Source organism: Anomaloglossus baeobatrachus, chromosome 6, assembly GCF_048569485.1.
Source record: "Anomaloglossus baeobatrachus isolate aAnoBae1 chromosome 6, aAnoBae1.hap1, whole genome shotgun sequence".
Lineage (NCBI taxonomy): Eukaryota > Metazoa > Chordata > Amphibia > Anura > Aromobatidae > Anomaloglossus > Anomaloglossus baeobatrachus.
This window is the reverse complement of record NC_134358.1, coordinates 545,704,445-545,730,543: the sequence shown is the minus strand read 5'-3', so window position 1 is coordinate 545,730,543 and position 26,099 is coordinate 545,704,445. Positions and strand designations below refer to the sequence as shown.

At 48.5% G+C, this 26,099-nt stretch overlaps 1 protein-coding gene across 4 annotated transcripts in view; it reads right to left on the bottom strand.

Annotated features, from left to right (window-relative positions):
• The window catches only part of CDK14 (cyclin dependent kinase 14), a 629,746-nt gene that overhangs the window by 111,361 nt on the left and 492,286 nt on the right, over window positions 1-26,099 (bottom strand). For all 4 annotated transcript variants that reach the window (XM_075315629.1, XM_075315630.1, XM_075315632.1 and 1 more), the window contains one exon: window positions 25,901-25,964. In XM_075315629.1, coding sequence (XP_075171744.1) covers window positions 25,901-25,964 — 64 coding nt within the window. The remainder of the gene's footprint in view (window positions 1-25,900; window positions 25,965-26,099) is intronic.

Genomic DNA, 26,099 nt, shown 5'->3' with positions numbered 1-26,099 from the left:
CCAGTAGAAGACCAGTGATCAGCGCCAGTAGAAAACCATGATCAGCACCGGTAAAAGACCGGTGATTGGCGTCAGCAGAAAACCTTGCTCAGCACCAACAGAAAACTGTGGCCTGCACCAGTTGAAGACCCATGATCAGCACCAGTAGAAGACCCATGATCAGCACCAGTAGAAGACCCATGATCAGCACCAGTAGAAGACCCATGATCAGCACCAGTAGAAGACCCATGATCAGCACCAGTAGAAGACCTATGGTCAGCACCAGCAGAAGACCTATGGTCAGCACCAGTAGAAGACCTATGGTCAGCACCAGTAAAAATCATGACCTGTTCCAGTAGAAGACCTGTGATCATTGCCATTAGAAGACTGTGATCTGATCCGGACTAGGCCCAAGAGTCAACCCGGCTGTAGGAGAGGACAGTTTCCGTGGGCCATTGCTTCCTGCGCAGAGATGCGATCTTGAGTGGGAACTTAGGTCGTGCTTCACAGCATGAAGCCGGCCATCCAGTGGAGGGTGTGCTGCAGAGACCCACCAATTTGGATTTGCAGCCTAGCGAGTAGCATCTCTGACCCATCTAGGGCCTGTACACTGTATAGTATTGTTTAAATAAGTAGAAGACAGTAATGAATAGAGTGACAATGACGTTTCCCTGCTAAAGGGATTTAGAGTATGATAATGCCGATGGTGACCGTTAGTGGTAAGAATAATATTGTTTAATAATATTGTGTAATTTTACTGTGCAAAGAATACTGTGATTGTATTCTGTGTATTTGTGCTGCTGATTAATCCATTGTGAAATAATCTGATCTTTCATTTGTATATAATAAACAGTTGTTGGTTCAGTCCCTACTTCCTCCTCATTGTCTGCGTCGTTGCGTCCGATGACCGGCTTACACATTGTTTCACACTATATACGTTATTAAATCGTCACCTAGACCTGATGAGGCTAGTGTACTTATTTTGAAATTGTATTTCATAATGTCTTTATAAATCCTGATATTACGAGAAGCTTTTTTTAACAGGCTATAGAATGAAATAGCTCACAAATCTAAGTTTATTCAGCCTGACTGACAGCTATTCGGTCTCATCAGGTGTAAGTGACCAATTAGTAATGTAGACAGTTTGTACTATGAATCTGTAACTGATTAGCTTTAAAAAGGCAATTTTAAAAAAAAAAAAAAATTCCTTATAAAAAAAAAAATATATATGATATCTTGCAATTCTAACACTGGCCACTGGGTTTTTTAGACTCTAAAATCCTGTTTCAGGAAATGTACTTGTACATTAGCAGCAATGAACAGACTCCGCCCCTATCTTTTGCACTGAAGCATCTAATGAGCGTGTGCAAGGGAATGGAGAGAGAGCAGGGATCCATATTGCGATTATTGGATGCCTTGTTATTGACTGTATATAAAGTTGTTACCTGTCATTCTAATATTGCCTCTGAAGATAAGGAAACTGCTGTAAATTGCTCCTGAAAGGACAGGAAGTATGAATCTAAAAAAGCCTCAAATGATCCGTGTGAAAATTACAAGATTATTATTATTTTTTTTTTTTTTATAAAGCTCATGAGATTTTATATCTATATCGAATATATATATATATATATATATATATATATATATATATATATATATATATATATATATATATATATATATATATATATATACACATACATACATACACACACACACACACCCACATATATATGCGTGTGTGTACATACATACATACATGCATATGTGTGTGTGGGTGTATATTATACATATATATATATTATATATATATATATATATATATACGCACACATACATGCATATGTGTGTGTGGGTGTATATTATATATATATATATATATATATATATATATATATATATATATATATATATATATATATATATATATATATATATATATATATATATATATATATATATATATATATATACACACACACACACATTGTATACATATACATATTATATACACACACACACACACACACACACACACACACACACACACACACACATAGATATATATAGCAATCTATATATATAATTGCCTTATTCTGTCTGTCTGTCACCAAAATGACGTCATTACAGTGATAACCGTCGCATTGGCCGCTGGGCTCGGCCTGGCCCTGCGCCCCCGCACGGATTGGTTGCTTGGCCAGGCCCCGCCCCCTCATGCATTGGCCGCTTGGCCAGGCCCCGCCCCCGCATGCATTCCCCGAACCCACACGGAGCCCCAACTCCCAGGTGAGTGCTGCACCCCCGGGAGCCCACACCGGCAACCCAGCCGAGACATACCCTCGCGTTGCTGGGGTTGCCGGCGTACGCTGGTAACCATGGTACACATCGGGTAACCATGGAAACCACTTTGCTTAATTACCCGATTGTGTACCATGGTTACCAGCGTATGTCGGCTCCCTGCCCATTCAGATCGTTGGTCTCCTGCTGTCAAACACGCCGATGCGTGCTGCACAGCAGGAGACCAAGAAACAAAAAGTGAACCAGCACTGTCGCTTTGAATAGTTATCTGATATGTACCATGCTTACTAGCTTACCCCGACTCCCGGCACACGTGAAACCGCTTTGCATAGTTGCCCACTCGGCGACGCCCCCCACACACTTTGCCCGCTCGGCCACGCCCCCCACACTCTGCATGCTCGGCTATGCCCCCCACACACACTGCCCGATCGGCGACGCCCCCCACACACTTTGCCCGCTCGGCCACGCCCCCCACACTCTGCATGCTCGGCCATGTCCCCCACACACACTGCCCGCTCGGCCACGCCCCCCACACACTGCCCGCTCGGCCACGCCCCCCCCCACACACTCTGCCCGCTCGGCCACGCCCCCCCCACACTGCCCGCTCGGCCACGCCCCCCCCACACACTCTGCCCGCTCGGCCACGCCACCCACACTCATTGGGCACCTATACACCTCTCCCCAGGACTACTCCACCTAATAGACACCTCCCCCCAGGACTACTCCTACTATTAGACTCCTCTCCCCCAGGACTACTCCTCCTATTATACTCCTCTCCCCCCTGGACTACTACTCCCATTATCCTCCTCTCCCCCCAGGACTACTCCTCCTATTATCCTCCTCTCCCCCCAGGACTACTCCTCCTATTATACTCCTCAGCTCCAGGACTACTCCTCCTATTAGCCTCCTCTCCCCCCAGAACTACTCCTCCTATTATACTCCTTTTCCCCAGGACTACTCCTCCTATTATACTTCTCACCTCCAGGACTACTCCTCCTATTAGACTTCTCTCCCCCCAGGACTCCTCCTCCTATTATCCTCCTCTCCCCCCAGGACTCCTCCTATTATCCTCCTCTCCCCCCAGGACTCCTCCTCCTATTATCCTCCTCTCCCCCCAGGACTATTCCTACTATTATACTCCTCTCCCTCCCGGACTACTCCTCCTATTATCCTCCTCTCCCCCCAGGACTACTCCTCCTATTATCCTCCTCTCCCCCAGGACTACTCCTCCTATTATACTTCTCTCCCCCAGGATTACTCCTCCTATTATCCTCCTCTCTCCCCACGACTACTCCTCCTATTATCCTCCTTTCCCCCCAGGACTACTCCTCCTATTATCCTCCTCTCTCCTCAGGACTACTACTCCTATTATCCTCCTCTCCCCCAGGAATACTCCTATTATCCTCCTCTCCCCCCAGGACTACTACTCCTATTATCCTCCTCTCTCCCCAGGACTACTACTCCTATTATCCTCCTCTCCCCCAGGACTACTCCTATTATCCTCTTCTCCCCCCCAAGACTACTCCTCCTATTATCCTCCTCTCCCCCCAGGACTACTCCTCCTATTATCCTCCTCTCCCCCCAGGACTACTCCTCCTATTATCCTCCTCTCCCCCCAGGACTACTCCTCCTATTATCCTCCTCTCCCCCCAGGACTACTCCTCCTATTATCCTCCTCTCTCCTCAGGACTACTACTCCTATTATCCTCCTCTCCCCCAGGAAAACTCCTATTATCCTCCTCTCCCCCAGGACTACTCCTCCAACACACACACACACTCTGCACAAAACATACCTCTCCCCAAAACACCCACACAAACCACACAACACACACACCACCACACACACACAACGCTACAGACACACAGCGCTCCACAAGCAACGCAACACACAAACAACGCAACACACAAACAACGCAACACACAAACAACGCAACACACAAACAACGCAACACACAAACAACACCGCTCTCTCACCCCCCCACACCCAGACAACACCCAGAACATGTACAGCGCCTACACAAACACTTGGCAACTACACACAACAACATCTATATATATACATAACACAAATCATACATTAACTACACAATAAATTCTAAAATACCCGATGCGTTAGAATCGGGCCACCTTCTAAAATATATATATAGAGCGAAGATGTTTAAAAAAAATACAATAGGTTAAAACTATAGGTTATTTTCCAAATCTCAATGGATTGATGGAAATCCAATATCTGCTCACCATGTAGAAGCACCCGGCTGTGCCCTCGCGTCTGGACGTGTGTAGGGGAGCGGGGGGGGGGGGAGGGGGTTAATGAAAAGACGCCTAGGACCAAGGCAAATGTAACTCTCCAAAAAACCTTTACTAAAATCATAGTAATTATGCCATAAGTGCACAGCGGCTAAAACATGACATTAATCAAAGCTTGAAAATAATGTAAGAAAAATCCCATAAGAGAATAAATTCTGCAAGATACAAGTCCAATGAATTGCTCCATTCAGTGCGAGAAACTAAAATACCCCACAGAGACCGCGCTGCCGAGCTGAACTTAGTCTAAGCACTTCCAGTAAACGCTAACCGAGCATGAAAACCTTAAGTGCGCGCACAATTATTTTCAGGATATGCTTCTGAAAGAAAGAAAATAAGAAAGTAAAGAAAAGATTTAAAAATTGGACGGAAACCGAGGCACAACGCACGCTAGAAAGGTACAGAATTCTCCATTCTATAGTGGTTGGCATTAACCCTTTAAAGTATTGCTCCAATCGCAGGCATTTATATCATTTGCTAAAAATATCTGTTAAATGGCGGTCTCACCTCTTGAGCCTGCCATTCATTCTTGTGTCTGCTGTTAATGAGGGGGTGACACATGAGCATGTGTACAAGTGAGCTCAGAGAACACTCAGAGAATCATTCCTAACAGTGCGGCATAAGACTCCAGAGTGAAATGCTGATGGCGAGATGGCGGGTATGAGCGCTTGTCAACACCACTAACACTAAGGAAGACAAGATGAAACAATACAGGGGAAACACAAATGCTACCACCTGAGCCCAGGTAGATCGCAAAAAATCAAACACTTCTCTTAGGAGCAGCTACCATGGAAATCTCTGGTACAAGAGGAGACAACTGCTGCAGACTATAACCAGGAACAACTGTAAACCGCACCCAAACCACCCCAGGGTGAGGTTTATAAAGGAAGTCAGAGGCTGGCAACTGAAAGAAAAAACTGACAGTTTCCCAGGGTCAGAGTCAACTGCTGAAGAAACAAGGAATTATCAGATAACACGTGGTGCCAATCTCTGGGATTTTCTAACACTTGCTGCCACTAGATTGTCAGCCGGCTGTGACACTTCTGTGACAGGCTGTGACACGTGTATAGTGTTGGAGTAACAGGTTCTATCTTGACATGAACATCTATTCCCAAACTCTTTTGACATGCAAATAATCTCTTCAAAGATGAAAAGGGCAGAATCTGTAGTGCCACCTATTGGAAGCAGCAATCCTAAAAGATATTGATCTAACAAGACTGGATAAAAGCCACATCAGACATTATAATTTGCAGATACATGTTTCAGACATTTGCCCATCATCAGTGCAAAGCAAAGGATCTGATTTATCTGCAACAACAGGGGTCTAAGCTTGAACGTTTCTGCTTTTGGAAAGCTCCAAACTAGCATAACGGGAGCTTTTGTGCCACCTATTGAAAGTAGCAATCATAAAAGTCAATATTGACCTTTTAAATAAGCCTTACCATATGACGGGATAAAAGCCAAACTTGACAAGACACTATTTGCAGACTTGTGCGTCGGCAGGCATGTGCCCCTCATCAGTACAAAAGCAAAAGATCTGATTTGGAGACTTATGAGCTATTCAATGTTCCTCTGGGAAATTAGAGATGCAAATAGTCAATTCACAGAGGACGAGGACACAAAGTCTGAACTCTGCCCCTGTCCTCTTACTCCCTGGAGAGGCTATTTGCATATGTAAATTTCCAGGTGAACAAAGCATGACCTATAAGTGTCCCCTATACAAACTTGGCCATCTCCAGAGGGAGAATATTTACCCCTTAGACTCTAAACACTAATATAATGGAATTTGATGAGATGAGCGGGGGGTAATGTTTTACCATATTATCATTAAGAAAACAGACTTTCCAAATTCCAGACCCTCAACAATTTGATTGGGTCACAAAAACTGCATCCAGTAATCTAAGTGACACATCACTGGATTCAGAGTCTCTCTCAGATAAGGTAGCAAAAACCTGCTGACAGATTCGCTTTAAGATCCTTTGTTAACTCATGATTCCTTGATGAGATGAGCGGGGGATAATGTTTTACTATATTTGTATTAAAAAAAACAACTTTCCAAATTCCAGACCCTCAACAATTTGATTGTGTCACAAAAACTGCATCCAGTAATCTAAGTGATAAATTATTGGATTCAGAGTCTCTTTCAGATGAGGTAGCAAAAACCTGCTGACAAATTTCCTTTCAGATCCTCTGTTAACTCAGGATTCCTTGATATTTGAATGCGTTTTATGAAGTGGACAGTCCCTTTAAGGTTTCTAAAAGACAAACGCACACAAACACGGTGCGGGAATTTATACTAAATTGCTTGGAAGTGGCTAGTTTGCTCAACTTGTAAATAGTTTTGCTGACAGTGGTGATTCTTTTCCCCTGAACAATGCTTCTAGTTTACTTTGCCGTGGGCATCGAGCGTTCGTGAAGCCAAACCTCAGAAGGCCTCGAGCAAAACTTGGCTGTCAAATCCCGGTATGGCTATAAATCCATCCCACTGTAACAGATGTAGCAGAGCCGAGATTTTCGTTTTAACCATTTCATTAATGCATTGTATAACTCATCTCATTTAAAATACCTCTGTGTAAACAAGGTGCATATTTACATGGAATTCAGTGCACCCCCCACCTCCATATACTCTACCTGCTGTTAGAAGTGAATGATGCCTCCACTTCAAAATCATTTTATAGTTAAAATATATCATATTGTACTGTATTATGCCCCAGAGCTGCACTCACTATTCTGCTGGTGCAGTCCCTGTGTGCATACATTACATTACTGATCCTGAGTTACATCCTTTATTATACTCCAGAGCTGCACTCACTATTCTGCTGGTGCAGGCGCTGTGTACATACATTACATTACTTATCCTGTACTGATCTTGAGTCACATCCTGTATTATACTGCAGAGCTGCACTCACTATTCTGCTGGTGCAGTCACTGTGTACATGTGGCGCCCTGGCCTAGCCAGGTCGTCACAGATAACATACAAACACCCCACCCCCATTAGACAGTGACACCAGCCAAACAAAAATCCTAGTTGCCTCCCTCCAGTGTCTGATGTCCACACCAGGTGGGGCGGAGCCAAGCGGTTGGCCCCACCCTCCGAGGAGTTCACAGGCCTGGAGGCGGGAAAAGTGACAGTACAGGTAGGAGTTTGAAGTGAGAGGAGTGAGCACTTGGGTGTCTGGGTTTGTGGCCCAGGCACTGACAGCAAGGTTGCCAGACGGTGGTGGCCGTCTGCAGGAGTGGTGGAGCAACGCGGAACCGTAGGACCGGGGTCGGGCGATGGCCCGCCGGTACCGACCGGGGAGTGAAGTGAAGCCAGCACACACAGGCAGGGCCATCGGACCCCGACCAGGCTTGGAGCCGCCGACAATAGTCAGATCCGAATGTGACTGGAACCCCAGGGGTTTCATAACAGCAAAAGTCCTGATTGAAGGCAACCGCTCACACCGTGAGGGTATACAGCTACCGCCTAAGGCTAGAGACCCAAGGGCCAGCACCTGCGGGCAAACGGGCTCCTCTGGTACCCATACACCGGGGAGCGGACTACTGTTGGGAATCCATAGTAGTCAGAAGAAGAACATCAAGGTGCAGGGAAAGACAGCCGCCATCACCTGTCCAGGGAGAGACACTGCAGCCGGCTGCGGGACCCGTCCATCCAGCAGTTTGGTTTACCGAGGACTTTGTACCTTTCTTGCTGAGTGAGTACACCCGTGCCATCTGGGAACCGTGCCGCGCTGTCCCTGCAACCCTGCACCTCTCCGACCCTGCCTCCCCGTCACATCATCGGGCCCCGGGACTACAGACCCCTACCCACGAAGGGGGAAAACAACATCCCAGCTGCTCCATACCATCGCTCCCGGGATCCCCGTCACCAGCAGGGTGGTGCCTATCTTCACCACGACCCGTGGGTGGCAACACGGACTAAATCCCCCAAACCAACCACCCCTTTCACTCACGGGCGAGGAGCGCCGCTCGAGTTCCCGGATCCGGCCCACCGCTCGAGCCACCGAGCAGCAGCAGCAGCCGCAGCAGCGCCGGACCCGAGCGTTAGCGAGAGCGCAGCAGCGACGGCTTCCTCCCCGCCCGCGACAACTTGGCGTCACGAACAGGATTGAACCCCTCTACTTACCAGTAGAAGTGCGCCTTGTGATCTTCACCGGCGGCGTCCGGCAGAAAACTTTGAAGCGCCGCCATCTTGGCGCGAAAATCTCCCGCTCGAGCATCTTCTCCGAGCAGGGAAAGCGCGAAAGCGAAGCCTCGCCCCCAACGGAAGTGATGAAGAGTACCAAGGGGGCACGAGAGTGTGTCTGCCTGATGTAGCCGAGGCTATAAAAGCAGGGACGCCAGGACTCTGCCAGCATTTGGTTCCTGGAACACGGCCACGCATGATGTCCCGTCCGTCCAGCACCGCGGAAATCCCCGAGCCCACGCCAGGAACAGCGGTGTGGGTGGAAGCCCGGACCGCACAGATGTGCTGCCGCCTTCAAGCTCAGGTCCGGTTCCTGATGGAGCGCTGGGTGGCTGAGATGGAGGAAGTGGCGGCGCCCGTGCGGAGACGCGAGGTGGAGACAGTTGGAGGAGTGGGTAAGCGACCCACGCCCCTATGTCCGAGAAGGACCGGCGGCTGAGGGGTCCGGCCTGCGCCCGCTCACCCTCCTGCTTCCCCCGCCATCCGTACCGGCTGCTATTGCCCCTCCGCTCAGTCCGCTACCCCCAACACCAGTAGCGGAAGCCAACCGGTCCGCCCTAGAGGACCGGCCTGGGGGCGTTGTTCGGGAACAACCTGTGTCCCTTGCGCTACCGTGGAAGGCCCCGCGGGAAGTAGCCGTCCGCGACAAGGAGCCATCGCCCCCGGAAGTGGCCGCACCTGAAGCCGTCCCGGCTCCGGCAGTCCGCCCGGCCGTGGAAGAACCGACCGCTGCTGGCCCGAAGGCTGAACCGGTGAGGTCAGCAAGCCCTGAGTCCCCCGCCTCGGCTGAGGCTGCGCCGGGCCGCAACTGCAAAGCCGCAGTCCAGGCCACATCACCGCAGGACCCCCACGAAAGAGTACCAGTAGTGGCCGGTGTGGGTGCGGTCCAGCGGGGCCCGACCCGGGCGCAGGGGTCTGCCAACGCCCCATACTGGGACAGGGAACCAAACCCGTTGGGCCGGGAGATCGCCGCTAGAGAGCAGCAGAGGGCCGAAGTGCTGGCTAGGGTGATCAGAGAGAAGGATGCACTCCGCCATGCCACCTTTCGGGTGCGGGGCCCGGTTTACAAGGGTCAAGTCCGGCAGTTCGACCAACGGAGGGGGTTTGGCTTCATCTATGAGCCGGGCCTGAAAGCCGAAGTATTAGTGGCCCGCCGCGATGTCAATTCGCACCTCCCCACGGGCCATCCAGGTCGTGACCTATTGCCGGACGACCTAGTGACTTATACCCGCCACTGCAGAGAGAGGGGCTGGTTCGCCCTGGATGTCAAACAGAGGAAGAGCCACAGTGAGCAGACGCGGCCCCAGCTCCCTCCTCCTCCACCAAGCTGTCCGAACGTGGATCTAGAGGAGGTCCTGGAGGAGTATTACCTTAAGCAGTGGCAGCGGACCGCCGTTACAAGCAGTTGTCCCCCGTTGGGACCCTCAGCAGTTTAAGTGAATGACTAATGAACCGTGAACCTTTACCTGATTATCTGTGTGATTATTCTGGCCGTTGCCGGCCAGTTGTCCCCAGAGGAACCCTGTGTGCTTTTACCCCCCCCCCCCCTGCATGAGAGACTACTCATGGACATGGTCGAGAACTGGCAGGCCACCAACGAACTTGTGGGCTTGTAAATAAGTTGATGGGTGATTTTCCGTCGGAGCCGCCTCCGGAGAGGCAGATTGGAGGAAGGGCCCGCAGCAGAGCAGGTTGGGGCCCGGCCACCACCAGGACCGGTGCCCATCCTCCGGGGGTCAGGGGTCCCCCAAGGACGTGGGGGTCCCCTGAAGTGACAGCCGGGTGCGAGTAACCGTACCCGTTCCCGCTCGGGCAGCCTAAACCTGGACTGGGGTCAAGGGGTGCTGCCCACTTCTTAGGGGCAGCATCAGGGCTAGGTTGCTTGGGTGGGAGAGCGGAAGACATCCGTCCGTCCGTCTGTTATTATTAAAAATGTTTATGTTTATATGTGCAACGTTCAAGTGTCCTCACAAGAAATGCTTATGTTTGAAAATGTTTACGTTTTATTTATATCTTTTTACAGTTTTTGAAAAAAATAAAACCGGTGATGGACGGGCAGCCCGTGGACGGTCTGCATTTCACCAAGGGGGAATGTGGCGCCCTGGCCTAGCCAGGTCGTCACAGATAGCATACAAACACCCCCCACCCCCATTAGACAGGGATACCAGCCAAACAAAAATCCTTGTTGCCTCCCTCCAGTGTCTGATGTCCACACCAGGTGGAACAGAGCCAAGCGGTTGGCCCCACCCACCGAGGAGTTCACAGGCCTGGAGGCGGGAAAAGTGACAGTACAGGTAGGAGTTTGAAGAGGAGTGAGCACTTGGGTGTCTGGGTTTGTGGCCCAGGCACTGACAGCAAGGTTGGCAGACAGTGGTGCCGTCTGCAGGAGTGGTGGAGCAACGCGGAACCGTAGGACCGGGGTCGGGCGACGGCCCGCCGGTACCGACCCGGGAGCGAAGTGAAGCCAGCACACACAGGCAGGGCCATCGGACCCCGACCAGGCTTGGAGCCGCCGACAATAGTCAGATCCGAATGTGACTGGAACCCCAGGGGTTTCATAACAACAAACGTCCCGATTGAAGGCAACCGCCCACACCGTGAGGCTATACAGCTACCGCCTAGGGCTAGAGACCCAAGGGCCAGCGCCTGCGGGCAAACGGGCTCCTCCGGTACCCATACACCGGGGAGCGGACTACTGTTGGGAATCCATAGTAGTCAGAAGAAAAACATCAAGGTGCAGGGAAAGACAGCCGCCATCACCTGTCCAGGGAAAGACACTGCAGCCGGCTGCGGGACCCGTCCATCCAGCCGTTTGGTTTACCGAGGACTTTGTACCTTTCTTGCTGAGTGAGTACACCCGTGCGATCCGGCACCGCGCCGCGCTGTCCCTGCAACCCTGCACCCCTCCGACCCTGCCTCCCAGTCACATCATCGGGCCCCGGGACCACCGACCCCTACCCACGGAGGGGGAAATCAACATCCCAGCTGCTCCATACCATCGCTCCCGGGATCCCCGTCACCAGCAGCGGTGGTGCCTATCTTCACCACAACCCGTGGGTGGCGTCACGGACTAAATCCTCCAAACCAACCACCCCTTTCACTCACGGGCGAGGAGCGCTGCTCGAGTTCCCGGATCCGGCCCATCGCTCGAGCCACCGAGCAGCAGCAGCGCCGGACCCGAGCGTTAGCGAGAGCGCAGCAGCGACGGCGTCCTCCCCGCCCGCGACATTACTTCTCTCGTACTGAACCAGAGTCACATCCTGTATTATACTCCAGAGCTGCACTCACTATTCTGCTGGTGCAGTCACTGTGTACATACATTACATTACTTATCCTGTACTGATCCTGACTTACTTCCTATATTATACTCCAGGGCTGTACGCACTATTCTGCAAATTGGCCTGAGGCCAGTACTTTGCATGAAATCACCTGCAGCTGCATCACTGTCTGCAGGGTGCTACTGTGATACACCCGCAGGTGATTTAATGCAAGGTGCAGTGCAGCTAAGGCACCCGACTCCTTGAGCATGTGACACGCCCACACCGGGCCTGGGGGTTACTAGTTACCGGGCCGCGGTGGTTCTGCTCCTGGGACGTCACGGTGGCAGGGCCCGGTTCTGTGACTATTCTATATGTTAATCAAAAGGGCTTGAATGATGGGAATGATAGTTTGTGACGCCACCTGTGGTATGCGGCAAATTAGGTGACGCAGCTTGGTTAGTATCGCTCTCCACAGGTAGAGCTGGGCCCCAGGACGGATGGGGTGGTAGTAGTAGTCTATGATGGCGGGGGTTGCAGGGCGGGAAGCGCAGGTGAATAACAGAGCCATACGGGGGTGCAGTCTCAAGATATCTACTCACTGTAGCCGGTTCCAAGGCTACACACACGCCAGTGACCGCTTTTGAAGTGCCGGGATTCACTGTGATGGGTTCTTCCGATCCCAGGTATTTCGGAGGTAGAGTCCAGTGCACCTTTCTGAAATGTACCCTTTCCTGGCCGATTCCTGCGCTTGCTTCTTCCTCCTGCTTTGCGCCTTCGTTCCCTGAACCCTGAATCAGTGCCCGTGAACCCTGTTGGGTGGCGTGAAGCTCTATCCCTTGGTCCTTGAGGGTAACCTTCCAGTGAATTAGTGTGTGGTGGTGGCTTTGGTGCGTGCACTCACCTCAGCCGCTGGTTTTGCTAGTGGAGTACGTAGGTTCTTCTCCTCTAGCCTAGGGACCAGTCCCCGTGTTGCGGCCAAGTCCTTCCACCCGTAGATTATATGTGGAACTGTACCGCCCTGCGCTCGGCTGCAGCCGAGCCTCTCGGATCCGGGCTCGTGTGTCGGTGGCTCGAGCGCCTTCGGACCGGGGGTCACGTCGCTCTGCAAGGGGGCTGGCATTTTGAAGGGGGCTTTAGATTTAAAGTTCGTGACGCCACCCACGGGTTGTGGTGAATGTAGGCACCACCGCTGCTGGTTACAGGGCGCCCCGGGGGAGATGTTGGTGCAGCTTGTGGTGTTAACCCCTCCATGGGCAGGGGTGATGGCCCCGGGACCCGATGGGTATGGTGTGGTGGTGTTTGTTGGTGGTGCGCGGCCCGAGGGCACGGTGGTACTCACTCTGACAAACACACGAGAGTCTCTGGTAAACCAAACGGAGGATGGTCGGTGCCCGCAGCCGGCTGCTTCGGTTCCCATATGGGTTGATTGTCTCCGCCTTTCTCCTGCACCTTTTTGTAGAAATGGACAGCCGCGCTTCAGCGACGGGAGTCCCGCTCCCCGGCGTGTATGTCGGGAGAGCCCGTTTGCCCGCAGGCGCTGGCCCGTTGGATCTCTTGGCCCTTGGCGGTGGCCGTTATCCGGAATCGGTGTGCTGTTGCCTTCTTTCGGGACTTTGGGTGGGAAAGGACCTAAAGTCCAGACCTCAATCAGTTAATTAACGGGGTCCGGTAGATTCAGGACCATGTTTCAGGGTCTGAGTACCCCCACTTGTGCTCCGGTTTCCAGTCGGTTCCCCGGTTCGGTACCGGCGGGCCACTACCCTGTCCCGGCTACATACGGTTCCACCAGGCAGTCTTCCCGGCTCCTGCAGACGGCCACCACGTCTGCCTCCTAGCCACATGTGTCTGGGCTCCAACCCAGCACCCGGTGTTAGACTGCAGCAGCAGACCTTGACACAGGGCTGCACTTGAACTCTACTCCTCAACCTCCAAACTTAATCTAACGGGTTTTTCCTGCCTCTGGGCATGTGAACTCCTCGGAGGGCATGGCCAACCGCCTGGCTCTGCCCACCTGGTGTGGACATCAAACCCAGAGGGAGGTGACTAGGGTTTAGCAGGTTGGCTGGTGTCACCTTATTTGGGGATGGGTGTTTGCGCAAGGACCTAACTGTGACTACCTGGCTAGTCCAAGGCATCACAGAACAAGGTCACGGGAGGATGTTGCACTTCCCGTGGTCTCTTGGACCCCTTCTGTCTGTGCCCAGGCTGAGCGGTACCAGCTCCAGGCCGTGGGTCTTCACTCCTCCAACTTGCTAACTCTCCACACTTCACACTGTGTTCCTACTTGTATTCCTGTGTTCCCACTCCTACGACTCCACCCCCCAGCCTGGCTTCGGGTATAATCACACCTTGTCATGTCTGATGAGGTTTCTGAGCCTGGGTATTGTGCTTTGGGTGAACCGGTGTTGACCTCCTCCTTACCCAGGATGGAATACCACAACTCTGGGTGAGGTGCAGTACCTCTGTGGCGACTGAAGCCTCAGGGGCGCCACACATGCCTCCACACCACTCTACCTTTACATTTTCCATTGCATTATGAAGAGATGTTTATGTACTCACAAAGGCACTTATGCACATCTGATGACATGGCCTTCCCTACCCACCCTAGAGGAGGGACTGTATCAAGAGATGGAACTAGTTGCATAGAAAGGCTGTATAAATATACAGGGGCTGAGGATCGATATAGTGCAGATGAAGGCTTTATATATGGGCTGAGGAGTAATTTACTGCATATGAAGGCATTATACAGAGGCTGAGGAGCAATTTACCGCCTATGGACACTTATCTCCCTGGAAAAAGACTATCGGTTGAAACGTGCGTAGGAGGTTTCCAGTTGGGGTGTCTTTCTGCCCAGGTAATACCATTTCCACAATCTATATCATGTGTGTATAACAACTTTACTGTACGGGTCCGTTTTTGCAACCTCAAGTGGTCAATTGTGCTTTATTTTTGTCATGATGGGGTTAATGTTTATATCCTCCATGGTTGTTGACTCTGCTTAGGAGGAGCCCCGGCCTTTACTCTTTATATCCACTTTGTATGTTGCGTGATTCTAATTACTATATGGTCCCTTTGCTCCACTCTATTGATTTTGGTGGAAAAAAACTTTTCATTCCTTGTGCAGCAGTCACCCTCTGTTCCCACTCTCTAGCTGTTGTCTTGCAACCATATTTGTACTAATGATTTTTGTCAATAAAATGTATATAATTGCTTTAATGTTGGTTTGCGCAATTTTTCTATATGATCCCCGCCTATGGACACTGTATACAGGGGCTAAGGATTGATGTACTGCAGATTGAGACTGTATACAGGGGGTGAGGAGCAATGTACTGTATATGGAGGCTGTATACAGGGGCTGAGGAGCAATGTACTGTATATGGAGGCTGTATACAGGGGCTCAGGAGCAATGTACTGTATATGGAGGCTGTATACAGGGGCTCAGGAGTGATGCACTGCATATGGAAGCTGTATACAGGGGCTGAGGAGCAATGTACTGTATATGGAGGCTGTATACAGGGGCTGAGGAGCAATGTATTGTATATGGAGGCTGTATACAGAGGCTGAGATGTGTTGCACTGCATATGGAAGCTGTATATGTAGCGCCCTACAGTACCTGCAGGGCTACTCGTCACCGGGTCAATGGTATTTGGGGTTGCTGTGAATGGCCTGACCCGGCTCAGTGGCCCCGTTGGCTACATCAAAAGAGTGTTGCAAGGTGATGGGTAATGGGGATGGGGGTTTGCTTTGCAGCGCCACCCGTGGTGCATGGACAGGGATTAGCCGCCGCTGCGAGATGTCACTCCCCTCCGGGGCTGATGGCAACGCAGCTCAGATAGTCCAGCTCCTCACAGGTGGAATGAGCCCCAGGGAGGACGGTGGTGACAGGGGAAGGGCCGTTGGCGCCGAAGCGCGGGGTGGTGGCGCTGGCAAATCAGAGTCTCACACAGGGGCTGTGGTTGCATGTGTTTTACTCACAGTTCGTCTGCTGCGCCCTCAGAGTGTCGTTCATCACCGTGATAGGCCCCAGCCGATCCCAGATGAAGCAGAGGTCACCACCGGTGTTGTGAAGCGTGTAAGACCTTCCTCCTTGCCCCTTGTAGTGAGGATCCCCGTGGCGTGAAGCTAAGGGACCTCAGTGTCCTTGGCTTTAGTTGCCAATCCTGAAGGGGTTGTTGGGCCTTACCCTCCGGCTACCGTGTTGCTCCTCTGTCTCACAGCTCCATTCAGTAGTCTCCTGCTTCTCTCTCAGTCTGGTATCCGGTCGGCCCCTGTGGGGGGAGCCATTCGACATTCCCCGGAGGCATTGCTCTTCTCTGCCTCAAGCTGTTCTCTCTCCTGTGTCTGTTCTGAAGTTCTGCAGTGTTCTGAAGTGAAACTGTGTGCTTGCTCACTTTCCTAGGCAGCCCCCACCTTTCTGATGACTCACTAGTGGTTGTCCCAGCAACCGGGAATTTCCCTTGTTGTCTGGCTTTCTGAGTTGTGTAAGCTAGAAAACACCAGTCGTTAACCTCTTCTTACCCGGATAAGCATTACACCTTAAGTCAGATGGAATACCCTGTGGCGGCTGAGCCCCAGGGGCACCACATACACAGAGGCTGAAGAGCAATGTACTTTATATGGAGGCTGTAAACAGGGACTGAGGATTGATGAACTGGATATGGAGGCTATAAATAGAGTCCAAGGAATGATGTACTGCAGATGGAGACTGTATACAGGGACCACTGAGCAATATACTGCATATTTATTTATTTTGCTCACTTATATAGTGGCATTAATGCTACAGCGCTTTACAAACATCATGATCACTGTCCCCATTGGGGCTCACAATGTAATTTATGAGATTGATAACTCATACAGTAATCAGGTTCATTCAGGTCAGCCGCTGGTTTATGGGCATCACATTATGTTGTGTGGAAGGAGGACCCACCGACACACTTTTCATGTACACTGTCGCATATTTAATGTTGAAATGTATTGCGGTGCAGAGACCATCCGAGTCCCTGCACCGCAATACATGTTGTCGGCCAATCAGAGGCCGGCAGCTGACGCCTGCGTGCTGGGCATAGGTAGTACATGGCAGTGACATCGCATGTTCAAAGTCAGCTGAGATCTCTGCACAGCTACAGAAGAGGACGCAGGGCGTTGTGGGAGCGGGAGAAGGTGAAATTTATTTTTTTTTTGTACCAGGGTCCATCAGACTCTAGTTATGACAATGAATAGGAGATAACTTGCTGATCATTGAGGGTCTGACCATTAGGACCCCCAACAATAGCAAAAATGGCACTGTGCAGTGCTGTCCTGAATGTAGTCTGAAGGGAGGGGTGGCCAATAACTGCAGGGTGGGGGCAATTCATTATTATATTATAATCGCCTGGGACGATTTATTATTATACTAATTAGGAGAGGTAATTACTGCATGGGTCTATGTGATTGCAATGGAGGGGGGACACCACTAACTTTACCGGCAGAACAGTGAGTGCAGCTCTGGGGTATAATACAGGAAGTAACCAGGAATCTTATACAAATGTCTATAATTCAGTAATTCCGACACACATTCCCTTTAAGGACTCAATTTACTCCCATTATCCCTACACCTTGCAGTACAAGATATCCGCACTTCTTAGGCTACGTTCACACATCAGTTTTTTGGCATCAGGCACAATCCGGCGTGTGCCTGATGCAACGGATCCGGCGCAGAATATGCAAAAACGGATGCGCCTGATTTTTTTTTATGGATCCGGTATACCTGATCTGTCAAAAAACTGATACGGCGCATCTGTTTTTTTGCTGGATCCGTTTTTTTTCAATAAATTGGAGCATGCTCAGTTTAAAAAAATGGATCCGGCGGCCGCATCCGTTTTTTTGCTGCATCGTGCCAGATCCGGCGTCCATAGGCTTCCATTGCAAAGTACGCCGTATTGCGCCGGATACGGGTTCTTTTCAGAGACAAAAAATGTTCAATGAGACGTTCTATCCGGACGCCGCATTGAGTAATTACGCCGGCTCCGTCAAACGCCGGATGCAACGCAAGGCCATCAGGCACAATCCGGTGCTAATACAAATCAATGGGGATTAAACGGATCTGGCGCCGGATCAGTTTTATCCATTTTTTTCCCGGATTGTGCCTGATGGAAAAAAACTGATGTGTGAACGTAGCCTAATAGTCACACATTCGCTGCTGAAGACTTTGGGACTAATGAAAATCAAATCTGTCTCTTTGCTGCCACCTAGTGTTGCAATTTTAGCAGTGCAATTTGGAAATAAAGACATTGGGGACACCTTTGTAAAAAAAAAAAAAAATATTAACACGGCACCCTCACAAGTCATTGTGTGAAACTATAATAGTAAATTACAAGATAAAAAAGCAAATTTCATACACTCTATATAGAGTAGAACGTCCTCAATCACTTGCCCCTTATGGAGGCTCTGCTTCATGCTGGATGTTATAGCCAAACTAATTAGTGTGATTCTGGATGCTGGCAGTGTTATTGCAGCACGTTTGCCTGCTGTGTTATGCTGGCGGTATATGGTTTCATGATGGCTCTATTATTGAGATGCTGCTTTACACTAGCTGTGTAGTATGGCTTATTATGCACGCTCTATTATGGCTGCATTATTGCACACTGGCTTTATTATAGCCAGGGCCGCCATCAAGGGTATTACTGTCTTTACTGGCGTATGGGGCCTGGTGAAGAGGGGGGCCTGGCCGCGCCTGGGTAAATACTTAGTGGATGATGCGCACTGCTCTGCCCCTCACTGCCACTGGCACCACCACATGGCTAATTTGCATGCAATGGTGTGTTGCATGCAAATTAGCCATGTGGTGGCATGCACTCACCCAGCATAAAGTGTCTGCAGCAGAGGGGGCCTGCGGTGTCTGTCCTTATCAGTGGCATCAGATGCTGCCAGCTGCCCTCTGTTGCTTCGGCCACTTAACGCTGAGTGAGGGAACACCACCACATGGCTAATTTGCATGTAATGCGCTTCAGGGGCAGTGGGACAGAGTAGTGCATGTCATCCTCACTCAATGTGCAGCAGTGTGCTGACGTCATCATCACACTGCTGTGGGCCGCGCGGAGGTGGCCAGGAATGGTAAGTGTTCCGCGGAGGAGCTAAAAATTATATGTCTTAATATTTACTCTGGAGGGGAGGGGAGTCGGCAAAGTGTTACTATGGCAGTAGAAGAAATTGTGAAAGGGGGTACATTATTGCTAGGAGCAGTGTGTGTGGGGTTATATTAGGCAGAGGGGCAGTGTATGGGAGGCATATTATACAGAGGGGCAGTGTGTGTGGCGGTATATTATACAGAGAGAGTTTGGGATATTATACAGAGGGAAAATGTATGGGGGGATATTATACAGAAGGACAGTGTGTGTGAGAGGATATTATACAGAGGGCAGTTTGTGTTGTAGGATATTATACAGAAGAGCAGTGTGTGGGATGTTATTATACAGAGGAGCATTGTGTGTGGAGGTATATTATACAAAGAGGCAGTGTGTGGGGGTATATTATACAGAGGAGCAGTGTGTGTGGAGGTATATTATACAAAGAGGCAGTGTGTGGGGGTATATTATACAGAGGAGCATTGTGTGTGGAGGTATATTATACAAAGAGGCAATGTGTGGGATATTTTACAGAGTGGCAGTGTGTATGGGAGGATATTATACAGAGGTACTGTGTGTGGGAAGATGTTATACAGAAGGGTACTGTGTTGGGGGAATACTATACAGAGGGGCAGTGTGTATGGGGGGTATTCTACAGAGAGGCAGCGAGTGTGGAGGGGATATTATACAGAGACGTAGTGTGTGGGGGATATTGTACAAAGAAGCAGTGTGTGGGGGTATATTATACCAAAGGGCACTGTGTTGGGGGAACATTATACAGAGAGGCAGTGTTTATGGGCGGATATTATACATAGGGACTGTGTGTGGAAAGATATTATACAGAGGGGCATAGTGTGGGGGTATATAATTCAGAGGGGCATTGTGCGGGGGATATTATACAGAGGTGCACTAGGTTGGGGGAATACTATACAGAGTGGAAGTGTGTATGGGGGGTATTCTACAGAGAGGCAGCTTGTGTGGGGGATATTATACAAAGAGGCAGTGTGTGGGAGATATTATACAAGAAGGCAGAGTGGGGGGTGTATTATACAGAGAGGCAGTGTGGGAGAGATTATGGAGAGGGGCAGTGTAGCGGTGTATTATTATTATTATATTATTATTAATATTAATAATAATTTTCTGGGGGAAATATATATATATATATATATATATATATATATATACACACACACACACACAGTGCCTACAAGTAGTATTCAACCCCCTGCAGATTTAGCAGGTTTACACATTCGGAATTAACTTGGCATTGTGACATTTGGACTGTAGATCAGCCTGGAAGTGTGAAATGCACTGCAGCAAAAAAGAATGTTATTTCTTTTTTTATTTTTTTTTTTAAATTGAGAAAAGTTTATTGAAGTTAAGAAAATCAATTAGAAGTGCATTAGTGCAAAATTAAAGAAAAAAAACTCCTAAAAATACAAATCTTTATTTCATTCAGTATTAAAAGGAAAAATACCCAACATTTATATCAAAATTTAATAGCAAAGAATACTAGGGTACAAGGAGAAGGGGGGGGGCCTGGCCCTTATGATGCCCTATGCTCGCCCCTTCATTTTGCAGAAGGAGGCCCGGTGGATTCACAGGTTATGCACTGTGAGTCCATCTGGCCTCAATGAACAGTTACACTTTGTATGTTTCCTATAAGTTCCCGCAACCTGCCCTACTGACACTTTTCTGACTGATATCCCTTGCTCTCTTTATGTGTCTAAGATGTTTTTTGTCCGGTTCGCAGAACCTGCTTTCCTGTCATGCCCATTGTTCCGCAAAGGATTTGGCTTTACACATTCACCTAATTTTAGGTTTTGCATTTCTATATGATTATCTAATTTTCCATCTCGGTTATTTTGATTGGGATTCTTTGGACTCCGTTCATGTTCCATTTTTACCCCTATCAGTGTTTCTCACCTATAATTTTTCACTCACTGTGTCATTGAACACTAACCTATAATTCATAAATTTTGAATACCCCCCTTTTCCTTCTATTACTCTTTGCACACCACGGCCGCTTGTGCAGCCTGCGCCTCTCCATTGAGATCGGGGAGGGAGATGTCGCTGGCAGTGTGAATATTACCTCTGCCTGTGTACGTCTCCCTGTCTATGTCTCGGGCTGGGATGCAGCCATGGCGCAGGCGCGGGCACCTTAGTGACGGGCCCGGTCACATGACCGCAACCACCCTGGCTCCATGGTATGCGATGACGTGGATAGGGACGCTGGTTCATTTGCGCATGCGCAGGCTCGCGTCATCGGGGTTCCCGGTCACGTGACCGTTGCATGTAAGGGGATGCTGGTTCATTTGCGCATGCGCGGGCTCGCGTCATCGGGATCCCCGGTCACGTGACCGTTGCATGTAAGGATGCAGAAGTGGTGCACTTTTATATGTGCACCCTGCTGGAACATGTGTTTCTGTGACTTTACATCTCCTGAGGGGTTAACGGTTTAATCACAGGTGAGAACACTTGAGATACATCTTATAAATTGGAAAGCGTTCTGGTGGGCGTCTCCTCTGCCCTCCTAACCTGCATCGTTTTATTGTGTCTATATCTGAACTGAAGGGTGATGACCTGAGGAGCTCTTTGATTGCTTCCTGTGGGGTATTTGGACGTGTCCACTATCTAAGGAGTCGTGGGAGGACCGTCTCCATTGGATATCTATTGAGGCCTGAGATAAGTGGCTAACTGTGTATACTCTAATGAGTGATTGCCTCTGTTATTCCTGAGTCTAACCTCACTACTATATGTTAAGTTACTGTAGCTAATCTCTGCCATTTAGCCGGCAGACAGGGATCTGGCACTGGATTTTGGGCTTCCTAGCCTGGCTCTGGTTTGGAGATAGTGGGATTGGACAGACTCAGTGACTATTGGCCTCTTAGTGTTGCATAGGACTACCAGCATTTACTATGGTCTATTTATATTCTGTTTGAACTAACTTTTTATCCCACTCCTGAAGAACCTCAGATAGATGAGGGGAAACGCGTCGGGTGGTTTTTGTTAGGAGCCGCTTTTATCTAACTAGGTGGTTTTTCTTGGGTTATTGGACAATACCATTTCCCAAATTGTATTATATTGGGTGTAACATTGTTATATTTAATTAATTGTTGGTTCAGCTTTATATTAACCCTTTTAGACTGTCACCTTCTATTTGTTAGGGTCCGGCTAGGACCTAAAGGGACAGCCTACGTTGAACGGGGGCGCCTATTGCGCAGGTGTTAGGGTGCCGACCTCCGCAGCAAGGAAGGGGCGAGCATAGGGCATCATAAGGGCCAGGCCCCCCCCCCCCCTTCTCCTTGTACCCTAGTATTCTTTGCTATTAAATTTTGATATAAATGTTGGGTATTTTCCCTTTTAATACTGAATGAAATAAAGATTTGTATTTTTAGGAGTTTTTTTCTTTAATTTTGAGAAAAGTTTATTCAGAGGGTCATTTATTATTCAACCCCTCAATCCACCAGAATTCTGTTTGGTTCCCCTAAAGTATTAAGAAGTATTTCAGGCACAAAGAACAATGAGCTTCACATGTTTGGATTAATTATCTCTTTTTCCAGCCTTTTCTGACTAATTAAGACCCTCCCCAAACTTGTGAACAGCACTCATACATGGTCAACATGGGAAAGACAAAGGAGCATTCCAAGGCCATCAGAGACAAGATCGTGGAGGGTCACAAGGCTGGCAAGGGGTACAAAACCCTTTCCAAGGAGTTGGGCATACCTGTCTCCACTGTTGGGAGCATCATCCGGAAGTGGAAGGCTTATGGAACTACTGTTAGCCTTCCACGGCCTGGACAGCCTTTGAAAGTTTCCACCCGTGCCGAGGCCAGGCTTGTCCGAAGAGTCAAGGCTAACCCAAGGACAACAAGGAAGGAGCTCCGGGAAGATCTCATGGCAGTGGGGACATTGGTTTCAGTCAATACCATAAGCAACGTACTCCACCGCAATGGTCTCCGTTCCAGACGAGCCCGTAAGGTACCTTTACTTTCAAAGCGTCATGTCAAGGCTCGTCTACAGTTTGCTCATGATCACTTGGAGGACTCTGAGACAGACTGGTTCAAGGTTCTCTGGTCTGATGAGACCAAGATTGAGATCTTTGGTGCCAACCACACACGTGACGTTTGGAGACTGGATGGCACTGCATACGACCCCAAGAATACCGTGCCTAAAGTCAAGCATGGTGGTGGCAGCGTCATGCTGTGGGGCTGTTTCTCAGCCAAGGGGCCTGGCCATCTGGTCCGCATCCATGGGAAGATGGATAGCACGGCCTACCTGGAGATTTTGGCCAAGAACCTCCGCTCCTCCATCAAGGATCTTAAGATGGGTCGTCATTTCATCTTCCAACAAAACAACGACCCAAAGCACACAGCCAAGAAAACCAAGGCCTGGTTCAAGAGGGAAAAAATCAAGGTGTTGCAGTGGCCTAGTCAATCTCCTGACCTTAACCCAATTGAAAACTTGTGGAAGGAGCTCAAGATTAAAGTCCACATGAGACACCCAAAGAACCTAGATAACTTGGAGAAGATCTGCATGGAGGAGTGGGCCAAGATAACTCCAGAGACCTGTGCCGGCCTGATCAGGTCTTATAAAAGACGATTATTAGCTGTAATTGCAAACAAGGGTTATTCCACAAAATATTAAACCTAGGGGTTGAATAATAATTGACCCACACTTTTATGTTGAAAATTTATTAAAATTTAACTGAGCAACATAACTTGTTGGTTTGTAAGATTTATGCATCTGTTAATAAATCCTGCTCTTGTTTGAAGTTTGCAGGCTCTAACTTATTTGCATCTTATCAAACCTGCTAAATCTGCAGGGGGTTGAATACTACTTGTAGGCACTGTATTATATATATATATATATATATATATATATATATATATATATATATATATATATATATATATATATATATACACACACACACACACACACACACACACACACACACACACACACACACATATATATATATATACACATATACACATATACACATATACACATATACACATATACACAGTCCTGGTCGAAAGTGCTGCCACCCTTGAAATTGTACCATAATATTAAGTATTTCCCCCAGAAAATTATTATATATTTTATATATATTTTATATATATATATATATATATATATATATATATATATATATATATATATATATATATATATATGTACAGCCAGCAGATGGTGTTTGATGGGAACTGTTGATGTGTGATTGGTGAGGATGTAGTGCAGAAGTGGAGTTTTTCCAAGATTAGCGGAACTGAGGAAGGTTTGGGGGTGGAGCCTGGGTGGGGTATCAAGGTGGCCTGAGAATTTTGCCAGTATGGGACCCTGAAATTCCTGGTGGCGGCCCTGATTATAGCTGCACTATTGTACACTGGCTCTATTATATAATAAAATAAAGTGAACATTGATTTCAGTGCCTGTGATCTTGTGTTAGTTTGTGTCACTCTGCTGCCCTCTGGTGGATTTCTGCAGTATTACACACATACAATATTCCTGCTTTTAGCAACCTAAACTAATTGTAATGAAAACACTCTTGTACACGGATACATCTCTATGGCTGTGAACACCCGGGTTTTTTTACCCATGCAGGTATATTTTCCTACCATTCTTTGTTCTGGGCATCTTATATCTGGCCATTCCAATGCAATAAAGTAATAAAATAATTGCTTCCATTTTATGCAAGAGCCATAAAAATACAGCAAGGAATCTACTAAAATATAAATTCCACTCCAAATTTCACTCTCTGGTGAAAAATGTGCTTTAGTTGTGCTCATTGCTTGGTGCGGTTGTGGAGTTTACCCCCGTTTTTGTTTTGTAGCTTCCTTCCTGCTCTTGTTTTCCTCCTGAATCTCCTATTGTCTTATCATGTGTGTGTGCGTGCTGTGTGACAGAGTTTTGTTTTTTTCCATGTCTGTCTTTTTCTATAGTTTCAACACACTTCTATCCCCGGGGGAGGGGGAATAAGCTCAGGACTGGTCAGGAGCAGGGCCAGGAAGGAGACTCAGACCTCTCCACCATCAGGAGTATCCCTGAGATTAGAAAAAGCATAGGGTCCCCTAGGTTGAGGGACAGCTTAGCCCCGGTTTCCCACTATCCCAAAGTGATACTGACAGTATGTTTATATAGGTGCTTGTCCCACGATAAAAAAATTATATTTTTTTTTGTAGCAATGAGATGTTTATTAAGTCATAAATCTAGTGTAGAAGGAAAATGCAAATCAGAATGGAAGTGCGGTAGGGCATGGCAATAGACTGATTCTTTGAAGTGCACTGACATGCCCGATGCACTGACACGCCCCCGGTGCACTGACACGCCCCCGATGCACTTCCAGCCTGATTTGCATATGTAATTAACATTAAATTTCTCACGATTGGCACATCCAATCTCTACAGAAAAGGTATCATTTTTATTGTAGGACAGAAGCCTATATAGACATACTAGGGGAAAAAATCCCAACCCTATAATACCTGCTAATACATGTGCATAAGTACAATTGTAATATACAGGACACATGCACTATAGCGGAGGATCATGCACGCCTCTCAGCAGGTTTGCACATAGCAGTTCCAATGTGGACGTTTTGCAATCTTTGGGGGTTTCCTTCCCTGAGACGCCTCCAATCAAACACTTCCACATGTTTTAAAATGTTTTATAAGATGACAGATTCCCTACAGCAGATTAGTGGGGGTCCCGGGGGTGACCCCCCCATTCTTAATCGCACATCGATTACTAGCAATGTTTCCATCCTACCTGGTTTATAATGTGGTAATGAATGAACGCCGGGCCAGGAGTCTTCATTAGGGGTCCCGAGAATCTGCAATTACCAAGGAGAAGAAAGTCAAGAATGGTCCCCGAACTATACAGACGTGATAAACAAGATGGCAGATGCAGGAATATTACAGTGGATATAAAACGTCTACACGCCCCTGATAAATGCCAGGTTTTTGTC